Source organism: Scatophagus argus, chromosome 14, assembly GCF_020382885.2.
Source record: "Scatophagus argus isolate fScaArg1 chromosome 14, fScaArg1.pri, whole genome shotgun sequence".
NCBI lineage: Eukaryota > Metazoa > Chordata > Actinopteri > Scatophagidae > Scatophagus > Scatophagus argus.
Genome location: NC_058506.1, coordinates 14,590,283 through 14,607,467, shown reverse-complemented (window position 1 = coordinate 14,607,467; position 17,185 = coordinate 14,590,283). Strand labels below are relative to the sequence as shown.

Below are 17,185 nucleotides of genomic sequence, written 5' to 3'. Positions count from 1 at the left end.
AATACACGGGAGACACCTTGAGACATTTCTTCAGGTGTTTGTCATTTTTCTAGAGATTTAGTGAATATTTTTTTGCCTTTTCAACGCAAATTATATTACCGCTCAGAATTAAATTACAATGGAGACCAACATTTGTGGAAATTCTTGGCAAAACCACTTGAATCCTTTCAGGACCCCTTAACCAGAAAATGATAAACCATCGTCATCAAAGCTAATTAAAAACAAATCATAACACGGATAATAAATAATAACTTACTGATGCTTGAATCGTTTATTCAGAAGGTATTGTAGTGACAGACACAAGTTTGCAAATTATTCATATTAGGCCAATAAATCAAATGCTGTAAACATACACCTCATGGTTTCAGTACCTGCAGCAGAGAGCCACATTATCTCATCTTTAACATCCTCAGCAATTTGTAACAAATTTTCTGTTCCTGTTAAATCCATTTCAGCTTAGCAACTCTCGTTTTATCGCAAACACAAATCCTCTCTTTGTTAAAGGCTTCAGACATTCCTTCACTTGTTGCTTCCCCCTTTTCCCCATCTTTAATTCTTCCACCTCTTCCTATTTCCTTCCTTTGCTTCATCATTGTTTATTCTCTTTCATGAGAAAGCTTCTCAACAATCATCTATGAAAATCCTCTATTAGTCATTAGCTATAATTGCACACACACACACACACACACACACACACACACACACAGTGTAGTACTAAAAACCTGATTTGTAGACTTAACTAACATCTCTGAGTCCAGAGCCATGACACATTCACATTAAACCTTACAACCACATCATTTTTCAAAAACCACTTCAGTGAACTGTACAGCCTGCTCGTGACGCAGAGAAGAACTGATATGGCTTTGGAAGAACTGACATCAAAATCAAACACATCCCAGTACTGAAAAAGAAAGGAAATAGTTGGTCTTCAGTTGTGACACATTATAAAAACATCAATGTTTATGTCACGCTCTGGAACCTGAATCACACTGTTGTGTCATCTGCCTGTTTTATCAGCTTATGAGGTGCTGAGGATAAAGTCTGTGTGACCAAATCCTTTTCGCCTTCAACAGTTTGTCAGTCTGTCTTCCCTCCCAGACAATCTCCTCAGTTTCGGCACGAATGCAGCTTTGGCTCAGGGCAGACCCTCAATAGAGTACCAAGTACTTCAGCTTACAGTCCATCAGGTCATGTTATCAGCCAGCCAGCCTGGTGCTCATGTTAACGTGCTGCCATCTGCTGGTAGAAGAGGGAGAACTTCACTCGTTCTCTACTCATTAACTTTCTGTGTGTTGCAGCCCCAGTCTGACTCCTCTGCTGCCTCTCAAAGTCATCATGCTGTCCTACCAGTTCTTCTTTCTGATTCCAGTTTTTCCCCTTTAGGCCAGTTGGCCAGTTCCACTCGTATTGCATAAAAAGTCCAAGTGCACACTAGCTAAAAGTGCGGCGAGATACGGAGGCTAACAGTTCTGCTCTTGCCACCTCAAAAGGAGGAGAAACTTTTATTTGAGTCATTTCCCCTTCTGCTGTGACACAGAGTCAATCTGGGGTCCGATCTGAGGCCAGCTCATCAGAGCACACTGTTGGTGTTGGACCTTGGGTTAGATGCTCCTGGCAGCTTCATTTTCTCAGAAGAGTCGGACCTGTTTCTTCAGCTCGTTTTTCTTCCACTGAGGGAGACGATCAAAGGCAGACATGGACAAGCCGAAGACTCTGTAGAACTCCTCTGGTGAGAGGTGACGCTGGAAGGACAGAGAAGATAGAGCATATTAGAGATGGTAAGTCAACCACATCGTAAAAATCCTAAGAATCCCTGTCTGTCTCAGAAATGCAATTAATAAATAACTGTGTAAATAACATTTCCAGCCTGAAATATGTCTGCAATGCATTTTCATTAAATGTTGTGCAGACATTCTTGGTCCCCAGAGGACGAAGCATTACAACTTTGAGGATCTTCCTGTGTTCATTATACTCTAGTCCATTTTGTTGTGCTCTGCAAAATGAGACAGAAAAGATGAGAATAGAAAAATATATATTTTGTAAAAGCAAGTCTTGCAGTGGTTTACCTCCAGTCTGGCTCGGTCCACGTCACTGGGAAGACGCTGCTGCCCTCTAACTGACACAATAAGGGCTTCATATGGATAAATCTAACAGAGAGAGACAGAGAAACACAGAGCTGATGTTTCAATGTTACCATCTACAACTGTCACTTCCGAAAGCCTCCTGCACCAAAATGCAATACGGCCAGTGTGAATTAAATTTTAAAAACTGAGCATGGGCCCTGAAAAACAAAAACTGTAAATATGACTGCAATTCTCTCAAGATGTCATTCAAAAGTGTTCATTAAAAATAACCTTTGAAAACCAGCTCAGATTTGAATGTTATAGCTTGATATTTTTTTCTCTCTCACCCTCTAGAGGCCACATGCTGCATTGACAACAGTGATAGAGGCTAAAATAAATTAGAAAAATTAGTTTATCTGTTTCATTGAGACACAAGAAAGGCATAATGCTACTGTTAATTCAGTTTCCAGTAAAGCAGGTGAAACTTCTGATACAGTAAATCTCTCCATTTTCAAATAAGTTTTTAATCAAGGGGTGACTTGTCTGGCGATGCACAAGGCTGGCGGCTCTTATACAAACCCTGCGTGCCATTACCTTTTATTTTTGATTGTTTTACTCCATTGTCTCTAAAATGCACAGCTGAGTGCGATGAATTCATATGAATTTTAAACAGGCAACACATCATCCTCATTTTTTTATCCACTGATGCAGATGTTTCCCTCTTGGCTCAGTTCACAGGCTTTGGAAAGAGCATCTTACCTTGTATTCTGAAAGAAAGAGAGAAGGGAAAACACAGTGAGTTGGCTTATACACACAGTTTATGTCAAAACAAATAACCGAAGATGCAGTTTGATGACATTGTTAAGAGTAGAATCATGACAGGTGCTGTCTTCATTGTCAGGCTAAAGACACAGCAAAGGCCAATGAATAATCGTGCTCCATGACAAGTGAAACAGTAGTTAGTTAATTCGTTAATGTCCATCCTCACTCTCTGATGTATCATCTGTTTGCATTCAGGGCTGCCTGCCAAAAACCATTTCTGCCAGAAAGCCTTTCAGAAGACAGGTGCCGACATATAAAGAGGGACAATGAGTCTCACCCAGGAGACCAGAGTTTAAAAGGGTTATTTCGAGACTTTGTAGACATTTTTAGGCAACATCAGGGTTAAAACACTAAATCAACTTTGGTTTCACACGAGACACAAACAGCAGGTGAATGTTTTGTGTGCCTGAGAGGTTTTCTGGCAGAAAACCTTAAAGCCAAACTTCTCCTGTGTGTGTGTGCTCCTTACAGCAACAAGAGGTGGTACAGGAGAGAAAGCACCATTACCTTGAATAACATCACACACTGTTGGAAATATTTGGGATATGTAAACTGAACAATCTATATGATATAGGCCCAGTGTTTATTAAAGCATTTAATGTGGAAATGTTTCACATTATGCCTTTAATTGTTTCACTTGCTGTCATCGCTATTCCATTATGATATACACTTTGAACCACACGCACCAGAAGAGGAGGCAAATGAGGAGAAAACTACTAAAGAACTTGGCATAAACAGATTTAACCTGTACAGCAGGCTTACCTCTGATCTGCCAATTAACTGCATTACCGCTGTCATACTGGAAATAATCTGCACCGGCACTCCCAGGCTGCCAGACGACGACAAGAGCAGTTCAGCAAACATGGTCAAACAAAGACAATGGAAATCTTAAAATATTCTGCATATAAAGAGTCAATAAATTGATGCGTTCCAAAGATTCAGTGGCAAATGAAGTACTACTGCCATAGCATATAATTTAGTAAATGACCACGCCTATCTTATTCTCTCCATCTATCACACACACAAGGACACAGTAATTATGATTGCTCACCCTGTTCAGTCCATTTCTACCGTAGCCTGGCAACGAGGCAGATTTGGCAACGTATGAGTCTGGAAGAACAAATATACACACATAACCATAAACAAACATGCAGATTATGCAAAATAATACAAACACCCTCAATTTGTGAATGCAAGCACAGTCCCTCTATACACAAAGAGCAGCAGTAGTTAAAGAAACACACATATCATTTAATAAAAGTACCAGTGCAACTGTGTAAAAATACTCCGTTACAAGATTTCATTCAAAACATTATTCCTAAAAGCACAGAGGTATTACCAGCAAACTGTACTTGTTGTGTCTGAAGTAAAAGTACTGCACTAAACCCAGTGGTTCTCAGTCTAAGCGTCAGGTCCCCCCAAAGCCTAACAAGATACATCTGAGGGGTCGTGAGATGATTAACAGGACAGTGATGAGGAAAAAATGGCTGCACAAAGTTTTATTCTTTTTTTCTTTCTGGCCTTTCTTAAGTACAGTACTTGAGGAGCTTCACAAGACAAGTGAGTTTCATATTCAACAGTGTTTTATTGCCATGTGCTGAAGGATTATCAAACGGTTTTGAACATCTTTATTCATCAGTTTTTTCCATTTGGTACAAGAATTCAAAGCAGCTGCTGCTGTCACATGCTGTAGCTGCTTTTTAAACCTCAAGGCTGCCACTGCCTCCCACCCACCTGACAGACTCCTGATGAAGAAGTGTGGCTCCAGCGTCACACAGATTTGTAAAATCAGAGCGACTTTGGAAGCATAATAATCACCTGTGTGACCTTTAACCAATTTCTGCTTCATTTGTTTTAGAGGTGCTGTTTCATCCTCTGGTTATTGTCCAAATACAGAAAGATAAAATACAAGCGGCAGAAACATGCTACACTGACAAAGTTTGAGGAATATCGTGATGTTAATGCGTCTTTCGGGCAGGCCTTTATTTTTGGTGAGCACTGCTGCAGCTGATGCAGCAGAGGGCAGTGTAGTCATTCGCCTGTCTCACATTCACTTTACTGTCTTACTGTCTTCAATCCCCACCAGCCACTCCCCGCTTCCTGACCACTTTCACTTCTCCTTCTGTTCATTTCACTCTTGTTCACTCTGGTGTTGAAAGGGATATTAAATTACACAGGGATGTTAAAGAGCTGGGACCAGGCAGTATGACACAGTAGAACACAGACCGGCGTTTGGAGACGCTAAGCTGTAAGGGGTCTGTCATCTTCAGATGGGATACAGTCTCACAGATTAGTTGTGGTGTGAGTCTCAGGCCTATAATCACTGCTGCCATTTAACCCTCAGTGTCATGGTTTGGAGCAATTTGCAGTTTTCACAAATTATTGATCAGCTATTTTATTCTAATGGCATGATATCACAGTGGGTGTGTGTGTGTGTGTGTGTGTGTGCGCTAAAATTCAATTTTTTGGTATTCAAAACTACATTTGGAGGCTAAGTTGGGATATTATTATGTTTAAATCCATGCAGGTGCAATAAAAGAGGAGGTGAAGACATCACAAGGAAACACAGTGCCTACATTTTACAAAATGTAGCAGCACGACAGGCATTTTAAGGCCAAGTGGGGGTAATGTGCTCCCTTGAAACGTATCAATCTTTGTGACAAAAGTGTCCTGCGTAACTGAGGGGTTCAGGTCAGAGATCCTGGATTACTGCTACGACTGCTGAAGAAAAGCTGATAAATACAGGCCTAAGCCACAGTGCCATCCATCTTCCCCACCTGTAACCCAAAAGAAAAGAGGTGCGTTTGTGCGTGTCTGTGTGTGTGTGTGTGTGTGTGTGCGTGAGCTGATAACAATCTCCCACTTAAAGCTGTGCCGCTGTCACAGCAGAACCGACAGGATGAAGGGGATCAGAGGGAAGGTGGCCCGCTCTGTCGCCGTCCCCTTGAGATGACCTCAGAGATCAAAACGCACTGATGAGCCACTCACCGCTGTCTGCACTGTAGACGGACCTGGGAGCTGAGGACACAGAGACAGCAAGAGGAGGGGGAGGGGAGTGAAACGGACAATCCATTCACTTCACCAGCTTTACATCCGGGAAATTCAAATTCTCTTGTGTCTTCAGCCTAAAAACTCTACACATGGATTACATTTCAAGAACTTAAATGAGATCTTATTGACATGGAATGAACTGCATAAAATTCTGTTTGGAAAACAAAATATCCAATAGTACCATGTTTTACTGGAAAAACCACAATAAGGCCTCATGTTTCACATACGCTGTATATCTTCTACTTAAGTTATTTAAAAGTTCTGTTGTAAATCACTTCAAATGTCACAGCCGTAAAGCTGTGGGCAAAATCGAATGCTGTGAACACACAAGGCAGGCCATGAATGCATACATCCAGCTGATGAAATAAAAAAAAATCTGACTTTGACACCAGGACATTAATATGTGGACAAAACAGAAAAACACTGATATCAGCAACTGAAGTAAATTTTGGGTCGTTGTACTTCTTTAAAAGACTGTGAGGATGTAGAAACTGTTCTTGAACACTGCTGTTAAAGCCTGAGCTGACACCTGTACCTGCCTCTGATGGTAATAATCCTGTAACACAGTAAAAGTATGAGGACAAACAATGAACTGAGAGAGTTACTTTTCAGTGGGAGGGGAATAATAATAAAAAAAAAGGTCAGCTGATGTGGGACATCTATAAAACATCAGCTGTGTGAAGATATGCCCCTGACAGCTTCAACATGCAGACTTAACACCATCAAGACCTACACATCATATAAAATATGAAGCAGCACGGGCACAGCCATGCAGCATCGGGAAACACTCATGTTAAAAAATGCATGTGTTTGTGGCCACCCACTGCTGTTTGTAATTTTATTGCACCGTGCTATAGCTTGAAGCTTGAGATTTAGTTGGCTATTACACTCCTCCATATGACCTTAATTATTGCTTTATAATCATCCTGACAAAGGCTCTGGAAGTGCAGTGGTTAATAAGCCAATTAATCACCATAGCAACCAGAAGTTTTCAGTCAAGAGCCTGACAGTGGGACCTAATGTGTGCAAATGTGAGAGCAGTTCAGTTAACTGTTAAAGAAACTGTTATGTGGTTATGTTGATGTTAAAGAGGAACTAAGAATTTCCCTCTTTGTCTGTTTGGTTCCTTTGTGGTTACTTTTTCTTGTATCAGCTGTAATTAGAGATTCTCCTTAAGTAAATTATTTTGTGTGAAATTTCACCAACTGCTGAAGTTAGCCGCTTCACCATTTTTTATGTGTTCCCTTATTACAACTTGTACCATAGTAAACCAGCTCCTCATTGGCTTTTTAAGGCAAAATAAATGTTAAAAGATCTGTATTTCTTATTTATTCCAATAATAATGAGGATCACTCCTCTGTTTTAGACCACACAAGCATCCCGAGCCCTGCAAAGGTGGATAAGATCGACAGACTGTAAACAACTGTGCCTTTATAACTCCAAGTCGAGTCTCTGTGTCCAGAGCCGACACCCCATGCTAATGAAAACCACTTGAGGAAGCTAAACCCTTTGGTTTAATTAATGCAAGAGTCAACAGGCATGTTAGCACCTATGTGGGGCTGTAAATATACATGTAGTAAATAAATGGTACAGACACAAGGTTGCTTTGAGCTAAAGATTAACTTCATGCTAACTTCACAATGACAGTGTTACAGTACACAATGTTACATGTTTACTATTTTGACCTATTAGCCAGCTACAGGAAATTTAGTCATAAGTAGCGTATGAATTCTTAAAAAAGAAGGACGTTCGTAAGGACGGGTGGACAACCTGAAACATCTCTCAGCGGCGCAGAGGCAAACCAAAATCATTTGAGGGATGAGTCACCTAGTGTGAATTATTAGTGAAAGTCCCATTTTTGGAATTAGCCTCCTCTTCTCCAGAATAGATGAGTTCACACCCCTCTGCATTTTCTAATCTGTGCAATAACAGCAGACAGTATGAACCCACAGTGATTACACAGCACTGAACACTCACATTATCCACAGCTCTCAGCGACTGACCTCCCTCTGCTCACAGCTCATTTCCCTCTCTCTCTTGACCCTGATTTACCTCCTGCCTTCATGTCATACATCTTCTCCGAACAGCTCCAAAATTGCTTTAGCTTCTCACTCCCTTTCTTTCATTCTCTTTTAAATTTAATTCACTCTCTATCTCATTCTCTCTCTCTCTCTCCTGTTGTAACACCCTGTCTTTGATTCCCATTTGACCTCCACCTAAACACTCTCTCTCTTTCTCTTTCCTTCTCACTTTCTCTCCATCACCGTCTCGCCCGTACATGTGCTGAATGCAATGAGAAATGGGATCAATGAGCGAATTAATAAAGAAGTGAGAAACTCCCCCTGCTACTGCTCGCTCAGCATCACACACACACACACACACACACACACAGTATTCCTCCATATTCATTTCATTCATCAAAGTCCAATCATGACCATTACTTTCACTCAAATCTGATTCTAAGTCCAACCTTGAACCTAAACCACAGACTCAACCCCATTACATCCTTAAAAGACCGTGTGCTTCTTAGTGTTCATGAGCTTTCCTCCGGAACACGAATAAAAAACAAGGTCAATTAAGCAAACAATCAATAAATATTGGTCACAATAGCAGCATGGCTTCATGGACTGCAAAGCCTGTGGTCCAAACTGATAAATTTCAGCAACTATGAGATTCATCATGATGGCCACAGGATGAAGCCTGCTGATTTTGGTGACCCCTGACTTTTCCTGCAGCTCCACCATAAGGTTCTGTGTGAAATGTCTTGGCAAGCCTTGAATGGCTGGCCATAAGCAGGATTAATCATAATTTGGTGAACCTTTTACTTCTCATCTAGTTCCATCATCAGATCAAACTTTCAACTTTGCAAATACTTTAGCTGATGACCTCTAAAACTAATACAACATGCTGATCCCCATCAGCTGCATGTTGTATAATGATAACAAATATTAGTACCTCAATGTGTATAAAAAGGCAGACAGATTTAACAACAAACACAAACACACTCAAAATTCACAACTCGCAACCGACGACTTACAGCCATTGAGGGAGCTGAATCCAAGATTGTTCAGCGCCTCCTTGCTGCTACAGCGGGAACTGCGTCTGCCCCCCCACTGGTCATTGTCATGACAACCTGACCGCGCCTTCATCTCCTCCTTCAGGATCATCCTGCCAATTCCCTGTGGGTGGATGGGAGGGAGAGAGAAGGAACGAAGAGCAAGACGGGGGGGAATAGAAGGATGGGTTAAAGGGACGAAAAAAGAAGGCGAGCAAATGGACAGATAGATGGAGCAATAAGAGTTGGTTGAGTGGGATGGATGCAGGGGTTGATGGAAGGTTGATGGAGTAACGCAGGATGAGACAGAAAACGGCAATGGTTGTTGTTTGGACAGATAGAGGGATGAACATGAAGTGAAAGAAAGAAAGGGACAGGAGCATCGCTTTGTATCACGTCCAGTGGGTGAGGTTGAGAAGAAGCATTAAATTAGAAGCTTATTGGATATTAACTACCAACTAGATAATCACACACACCTAAAATATAAAATGGAGAAGCATTAGAATGCCTTCCTTTCTTACCCTGTTTATATTGTGGTTCCATCCATTCTCCTCTCCTCCAGACGAAAACCTCCTCACCCTGGAGACTAGGGACAGGGATGGAGACAAAAGAGGACATAGCTGTGAATGCATCTTGCATTTGGTGTAAATATTCGTGCAGAAAAAGAGGGAGCAGTACCTTTTGGAGAGCCAGTGTACGGGTAGTAGTTGGAGTCCGGGTGGTAAAGGCTGTTACAGTTGGCAGAATTGACGAGGTTCTCATTGGTCCTACTCCTATTGGCTGTTGGAGATGCAGACATGTCTGAGTGAAAGAGGAAAGGAAATTGCATCAGCAAAACTGTATCAGGAAACAATTTTTCAACCATTTTTAGGTTGATTTATAATCAGCTGTGAAGGAAATGCGGAAGAATGCTGAACCATTTTCCACTTTAAGAAAAAAATGCTCCCGGTTCATTTGTTTTTTATTGGTTTCTGAAATGTTTCACCGTTCAACCAGCGTGTGAGATGTTTCATGTTTTTTATTTTGGGTGTGCACTGGAGAAATAACACGGACAAAGTAGTGCATTTATTTACAAAGAGGGGAGGGCACAGCAGGGAGGGAGGAAGGGAGGAGGAGACGAGAGGCATCAAGAATAAACAAGGGAACAGAGAACGGAAAGGAGGTCAGAGCAGATGTGATGCACATCTTCCAGCAAGCAAACAAAGTTGTCGAGGGTGCAATGCAACAACGCTGATGGAGGATGAAGGGCAGTAGGTAGTGATGTGAAATATATGAAAGCCACCAAGACCTGCGTTGCTCAACTTAGCAGCAGATGAGCTTGCGATTTCCTTTCGATGTTAAAAAAAAAGACTGTGAACGTGGCTTTTATTAGACGGAGTGGTGAGAGCGAGTTGGTGACATATTAACAAAGGTCATATTTTGACTGATGCTGTGGAGGCATGAATGTGACTTTAAGTCTTTGGATGGTCCAGCTGGATGCAAAAATCCAACAATGAAATGTCTACTTTGGCTTGTGGTTATTTCTTTATGCTTCCTTTTTGTTTTACTTGCTGGTTTTTGTCATCTGCTATTCATTAGTTAAGTATTCATCTTTTGTGTATTTAGTTCATGTGTTTGCCCTCTCTCATTTGTCAAATGAAAGACAATCTTGTTGTGTTCCTTGTGTCATATCAGGAGGTTATTAGTTTAATTTTGTTGCATTCCTCCTTTGTTCATGGATTTTGCTGCTGCCTGCTCCCTTTAATTTCGTTCCCCGCCTGTTTTGTTTGACTGGAATCAGCTTTTTGTTTCATCTACCTGCCGGCATGGTGTTAGGGATTTGGTCCTTCTCTTGAACTGCAAAATTACAACAAATAAAGTCTTTATCAGGGACTTGCATGTTGAACATGCAGACCATAAGCCATGCATATGTTTCTCAACAAGGCAACGTCCTACATCCTGAACCTGTTAACATTTTTGCATTCAAAACAGACATTACAGAGTCAATACAATGCACCAAAGGCAAAACAAAACAGATAATGCAGACTTTTTGGCCTGCACCAGGAGGAGGGGCTGTTGAAATATGGCAAAAATAATTCACATAAAATCATTTGTGTACATCTGCTGTTCATACTGTGTTTCTCAGTTGTCCCTCACACTTTCTTGTTCTGCTTTAAAAACTTCTCTTTTTGATATGCAGCGAGGTCTGACAATAACATGCATTATACAGTACAAATATACAGTATACATAACTCATTATGCCGCTCTGCCTTAATATGAAAACTGATCCATAAATGATTCATGTTACAAATTCAAATTCTTCCACGGGGCCCATATCGCAGATTGCCCGCTCACACTGAAGAGAGAGAGGTTTGTCAGCACTTTGTATCTCAGAGTAAATCTTCCAGAGGTGTTTCTGAGGCGTTGATGGATCACCTACACACTCAGAGTATTTGGCGCTGATTCTCTCAGCTTTACTTCACGTCATGAATTGAATCTGTAACCTTGTCTCTGATGTGGCTACTACCAAACATGTGGTTCTTATCCTTACATTAGTTTGCTTTATTTAGCGACACTTTTTTTATTGGCATATTTAGTACCATAAAACCTGAGCAGGTGGCCCATTGTAACTGAAGGAATACTGATACAGTAACAGAACCACTGAATTGGATTGGTCACATCACGACGGATACCTGATTATCTTCTTAATGTCAGTACTGCGGTTGGTGCCTACCACATCAGGTCATACTGGTGCCTCCATCATCATGATGGTTACTTGAAGGGTCATAAACACTGAAACACTGGATAATACTGCTACTATTGCTGCATCGAGCCTGTGTAGAGGCAGAGGAAGTGCTTTCACGTTCTCTAAATATTTTCCTTTGTGAGAAGTTGGAGAGGAATTCAGGACTGACAATCATCAGAAGCACCAGATGTTGGACAGACCAAGACTATAACTGAGATTCAGATCCTTTCTCAGACAGATTCATTAATTCAGACAAACATAAGCATGTTTCATACTGATTATGCATTGTCAGTTGGTTGGTTGTATGCAGCAACCAAGAGGCTGACAGGCAGACAACCTAACATAAGCACAATGTCGTGAGGAGTCGACTGACCTTGTCTCTTATAGATCGGGGGTTTCTTGTAGATGTTGGTTTCCTCACAGGCTGACAACAGAAACCACAAGAGAATAAGTGCAAAGGGCATAGGGAGGAGAAGAGAGGAGGAGAGGAGATAGGAGTAATGTGGATTTCCTTATTCATCCTGCCCCACCAAATGAACTGTATACATTTACAGTCTCCTTAGCTGTAAAGCTGACAGCACAGGCAATAAACTGCTATGGCAGAGACAGCGTTGTGCATTCAGACAACCTGACCGATGTGCAGAAAGGCTGATTAATACAGATTCACAGACTTACTACGGGAAAGAGCAGCAGATGGCACGGGAATAAAGAAGAGGGAGGAGCAGTTAAAGGGTGGAGAAGCAAATGGAAAAGATGAGGGGGAAGAAGGTAGAGAAACTTTAGATATGACAGGAACACGTGGCACTTTGTAGTTCTCATTTGGCGGAGTTGTCTGAGTAATCACTCAGCTTCAAGTACAGGAAGAGCAACACCACAACATATTACACTAAATCAAAAAATAGTTTGTTTTATAACCTGCAATAAAGCAAAAACCATCTTTTCCAAATATTGCACAGAGCGTGCCACTAACCCTGCCAAAGTTAGAGGTTTGACTCCCAATGGGCCATACACGCTAAATTTATATGCACTTGTGATACTGTGGGGCACTCTGGATAAAAGCATCCACCAAATACATTTTGCTCAGTGTCGAAGAGGGAGTGCTGTCGCAGGGTTGGCAAGGAATAACAGCCTGAGAAAAAACGGAGAGTGGGAACATGCAGTGAAAAATGGACTGAAGGCAGAAGGAGGGAATGATGGAGGGAAACCAAATGCGCAGCTTGCAGTGAAAAGTAAAGGCCTTTGAAAAGTGACACGAACAAAGACAGAGTGAAACATTCAGGGAGGAGCTCTGCATGAACTTGATAAAATAGAGGGTTGATGGACTTTTTCAATAAAATGAACTGGTTTGAGTTTTTAGATTAAAGCGCTCATATGTTATACAAGAGCTCCAGATTAGTGGGATAAATTACTCCCTGCTGGAAGACGAGGGATGACAATAATCACCAAATTACTGCAAAATATGTCGTCTCAGTTTCTTCTATCACAGTCAGTTTCATTGTCAGTGAATGTCTCCTTTTATTTTTTGACTAATCCATTTATTGTTGAGGCTCTAAAATATTTTAAAAAGTGCATCCAGCTGGCGTCAGGATGCGGGTCTGGGTCACTAAATCAAAATATAGAAACACATTAGATGATTAATGGTTCAGAAGTCCAAAAATGGCAAGGTTCAGGGCGAGTAAAATTCGGAGAAGTTCGGTTTCAAAATTCGTGTTAGCAAACAGGTCAGCGTTACGGATGGCAGCCTACCTGGCACATGGAAATGCCTGGGGGCTTGGAAGGTGGTGGTGGAGGTGGTGGGTGTGGTACACCTGGGCTCTGGCTGACTGTAATAGGGTGAACTCCTGCCACTCTCACTGCCTGCAGTCAGTGCAGCCAATCACAGTGAGAGAAAGCAAAGCATGAGGAGCAGAATAAGCCCACACAGAGACACAGACAAACTGATGAAACTACATGCATGTGCGTCAGGACTGCTGCGAGGAGTTCTGGGCCTCCAAACGGGACGCGGCATCCCAGCTGCACCCACTCAAAGAGCAAGGACATGTTTCCATAGGGGCTGCATATTTCATAGTGTGTATTTGACAGCGTGGTGCTGTATGTGTGTCTTTGCCTGAGTGGGCACATTACCGGGGAGATAATAATGCAGCGGGGAGCCTCCATGGCGACTGTGAGCAGGAGAGTCACTGAAGACGGAGCTGGAGGGACGCCTCGTTCTTAACTCAACGCCATCCAAGAGATCCTGAACAGAGAGAGACAGAGAGGGGGAGGGTTGTCTTAGGGTAATGTGCTTTCATTTACTAAAAGCAGTAAAATGGACGACACACAAGGCTCCTTCCAAAACACCATTTTAATCACGTTGAGAGCAGTTTAATATTCTATATTGTGCATCACACACACACACACAGTCAGTCAGTGTGTGTAAATGTTTAGACCAGCTGCGAGAAAAGACAGGGCAGCAAACTGTTTTTTGAGTGCTATGGCCCATTGACTCCAAATCAAGTGTACCTGAAAATGAAAAGATATTTTGGACAATATGCTTTTTCCATCACAGTCAGTCTGACTGTTTGTATATCTGAAATTTCAGAGTAATTTCCTGAAGACCTTTTTACATGGAGCATGCTGATACTGTTTCTCACTACAAGGTCACCGGCACTCCCTGCTTCTTGCAAACATCAGTGTTTTTTTACAATGAAATATACCACTACAGTAAAGTTAATCGCTGAGTATTGATAATGACTGAATGACTGAATGAGAAGGAATGAGAAGAAAAATAAATATTTGTCGTTGTTATGACTCATGTCAACAAAAATAATTCTTTTTCACAGCACATAACATAAATGACAGTTATAACTATAAGTTTTTGTAGGACAAAACCAAAGTCAGAATTGTTTGATACTGTTGCTTTCATTAGTGACTGTGGGCGTGTGTACGTGTGTGTGTGTGTGTGTGTGTGTGTGTGTGTGTGTGTGTGTGTGTATATATGTACCTGTCCACAGCTGTATCGCTCCAGTGTGTCATCTGAGACGTGTGTGTGCGCATGGTCGGCCTGATAAGGGATGATGTCGGGCCGCTGGATGTCGTATGTGGCTTTGACTCTGGGCAGAGCCGCCAGCTGCTTATAGTCCAAAACATCACCGTCAGCTTTAGACTGAGACGAGAGGGAGACGGGCAGGCGGAGAGAGACAGACGGAGAAAATGGAAATACAGTCATATATAGGACATTGGGCATATCAAAGGCAGAAAGAGACAGATATGTTGGTAGACATACAGAAACACTAAAAAATAAGATGAGGAAGACTGTCAGGCGAGCAGGCTAAATTAAAATTCCCAATGGCTCATTTAATGACAATTTAAACACAATTTAAGGACAATCTGCCATAAGAAAAGCCACAGAAAATAAAAAAGCTTCTGAAATTGAGTGTGGAGCCACAACTCAGGCTTTGAGGTGCTGCTGAGAACCCCAGACGGATGCTGAGACAACCAGACAGACAGTCTGGGGGGGACAGCGTGAGTCCTCGGGGACTCCTTATGTCAGTTACATTTTGATTGAAGGCTGTGACAGTGACCGCTGAGGGCGGGACGGTGGCATCGTTGGCGTAACCATGGCGATGTCGGTACTCACAAAGATGAGCCGGTGAGGGGAGCCGAGGAGAGGAGAGGAGCCTGGAGGGGAAATGGACGCTGTCTCAGAGGTACGTCTCAGCTGGGAGGACAAACGTAAGAGTCAGAGCAAAGCAAACAGCCAGTTTTAATCCATTCAGTTACATCTCAAAGCAACAGCGATTTGTTATACAAATCTTAAGTACTTTATCTGAATGGGCATGTAAACAAGTTGTAGCTTCTACTTTAAGCTTGTATATTTTTATAATGTAACCCCAGTAAATACATCACTGAAGATTCCCCAATTCAGTGTCAATTCAGGCTGACAATGACAAAGAGATGAGAGAAAACCTGTAAAACAAATCAGACTTTGGATTCACACTTTTTTCATGTTGTTACTTGACATGAGCTGAGCAGTGCAAACGTTTGACTGCATTTCTCTTCTTTTGACTATAAAACAAAAGAAGAGAAATGCAGTTTTTCATTCTCCTCGTCTTAAAATGCTAAAATGTGTTGTTTGTAATTAAAGAAGGACGGGGATGAGGAGGACTGCAACTCATAAAACTCATATTGTGTTATCTGCATTTTCATGGTATTCTAACTGCCAAATGACAGCCACATATTGCAAATAAAATGCTTTACTGAAACAGGATATCATAAAAAAAGTATTAGGGAGGGTGAGAGAGAGAGAGAAAGAGAGAAAAGAGAATAGAGAAAGAGAGAAGGGAGAGTTTGATTTTAAAACAACACCACATTGCTCTGGATGGCAGCTTGTAAACCAAGCATAAGATAACAAAGCGAGACAGAGAGGACAGAAACAGAAATAGAGAGAAAAGGGCAGAGGGGCTGCGGGTATTTTGAGTATCGCTCACCCTCAGTTTTCTCTCCAGACGAACTGCTTCTTTACACATGGGGTGCCAAACCTCTGAACCTGCGCACACACACACACACACACAATTTTAGCTCAGTTTAATCTGTGTACTGTGTGTGGGCAGTAGCCATACACTTTTATGGGATCCTATGAAGAGTAGATCAGCCTCTCTCAAGTGCATCAACATCAATCAAAAACACACACACACACACACACACACACAAGGCTGTGGAGGCAGTTTGTCTGGTCTTAGGCCAGAGGATGGTTTTAGCCATGCTAGCAGAGTGGCTCAATAGATGGCGCTGCCATCTAAAACTATTAGATGGACTGCAATGAAATTTTGTTCGCACATTCATGGTCACCAGAGGATGAATACGACTGACTTGGATGATCCCATGACATTCTTGCCAATGAGCAAATATTAACATGCTAACACTCTAAACTAAGAAGGTGATAATGGTAAGCATACCTGCTAAACAGCCTTGGAGCTTAAAACTAAACTGACTGATAACACGAGACACGTGAGACAATCTTCAGTCAGACTTTTTTAGAGATTTCTAAGGATGTCCCTAACGTTCAATTTTAGCTCCAATTTTCAATATCGAAAACATTCTCTATTGCTAAATTGTATCTTTCCATGGGCGAGCATTCAGCCCTTCTCTCAGTCAAGCCATTAAAGGAGATTCAGATAGCATTTCAACAGCTCAAGTCTCACTACATGGGCTACTTCATAATGCAAAGAAAAAGTTGTAGACCTTTTCTTGAGCTCATTCCCAAAGCTCCAGTAACTCAAATCTAGTGACTCAAATATTCAGACAACGACAAGCTCAAAATACACACTGAAAATCTTCGGAAGAAACTGGAGTTAAGGATGTTAGTCAGGAAGCAACTTGTCCAGGCCAACATTTCAGATGTTTTGGTGATGTTCACTGTACTCTCCACCTTTTAAATTCTGTGTACCACAGTGCTCCTGTTCCTGTACTCATCCCTGTACACTTTAT

At 41.7% G+C, this 17,185-nt stretch overlaps 1 protein-coding gene across 2 annotated transcripts in view; it reads right to left on the bottom strand.

The window, feature by feature from the left end:
• Positions 1-245: 245 nt before the first annotated feature.
• Positions 246-17,185, bottom strand: part of LOC124070834 (actin-binding LIM protein 3-like) — a 39,431-nt gene continuing 22,491 nt past the window's right edge. For both annotated transcript variants that reach the window (XM_046411108.1, XM_046411107.1), the window contains 15 exons: positions 16,186-16,244; positions 15,336-15,416; positions 14,700-14,861; positions 13,841-13,952; positions 13,463-13,573; positions 12,090-12,140; positions 9,670-9,792; positions 9,513-9,577; positions 8,974-9,115; positions 5,874-5,903; positions 3,937-3,995; positions 3,648-3,714; positions 2,823-2,830; positions 2,067-2,147; positions 246-1,742 (listed from right to left, as the gene is read on the bottom strand). In XM_046411108.1, the coding sequence (XP_046267064.1) occupies positions 1,629-1,742; positions 2,067-2,147; positions 2,823-2,830; positions 3,648-3,714; positions 3,937-3,995; positions 5,874-5,903; positions 8,974-9,115; positions 9,513-9,577; positions 9,670-9,792; positions 12,090-12,140; positions 13,463-13,573; positions 13,841-13,952; positions 14,700-14,861; positions 15,336-15,416; positions 16,186-16,244 (1,265 nt within the window). In that variant the 3' untranslated portion in view covers positions 246-1,628. The remainder of the gene's footprint in view (positions 1,743-2,066; positions 2,148-2,822; positions 2,831-3,647; positions 3,715-3,936; positions 3,996-5,873; positions 5,904-8,973; positions 9,116-9,512; positions 9,578-9,669; positions 9,793-12,089; positions 12,141-13,462; positions 13,574-13,840; positions 13,953-14,699; positions 14,862-15,335; positions 15,417-16,185; positions 16,245-17,185) is intronic.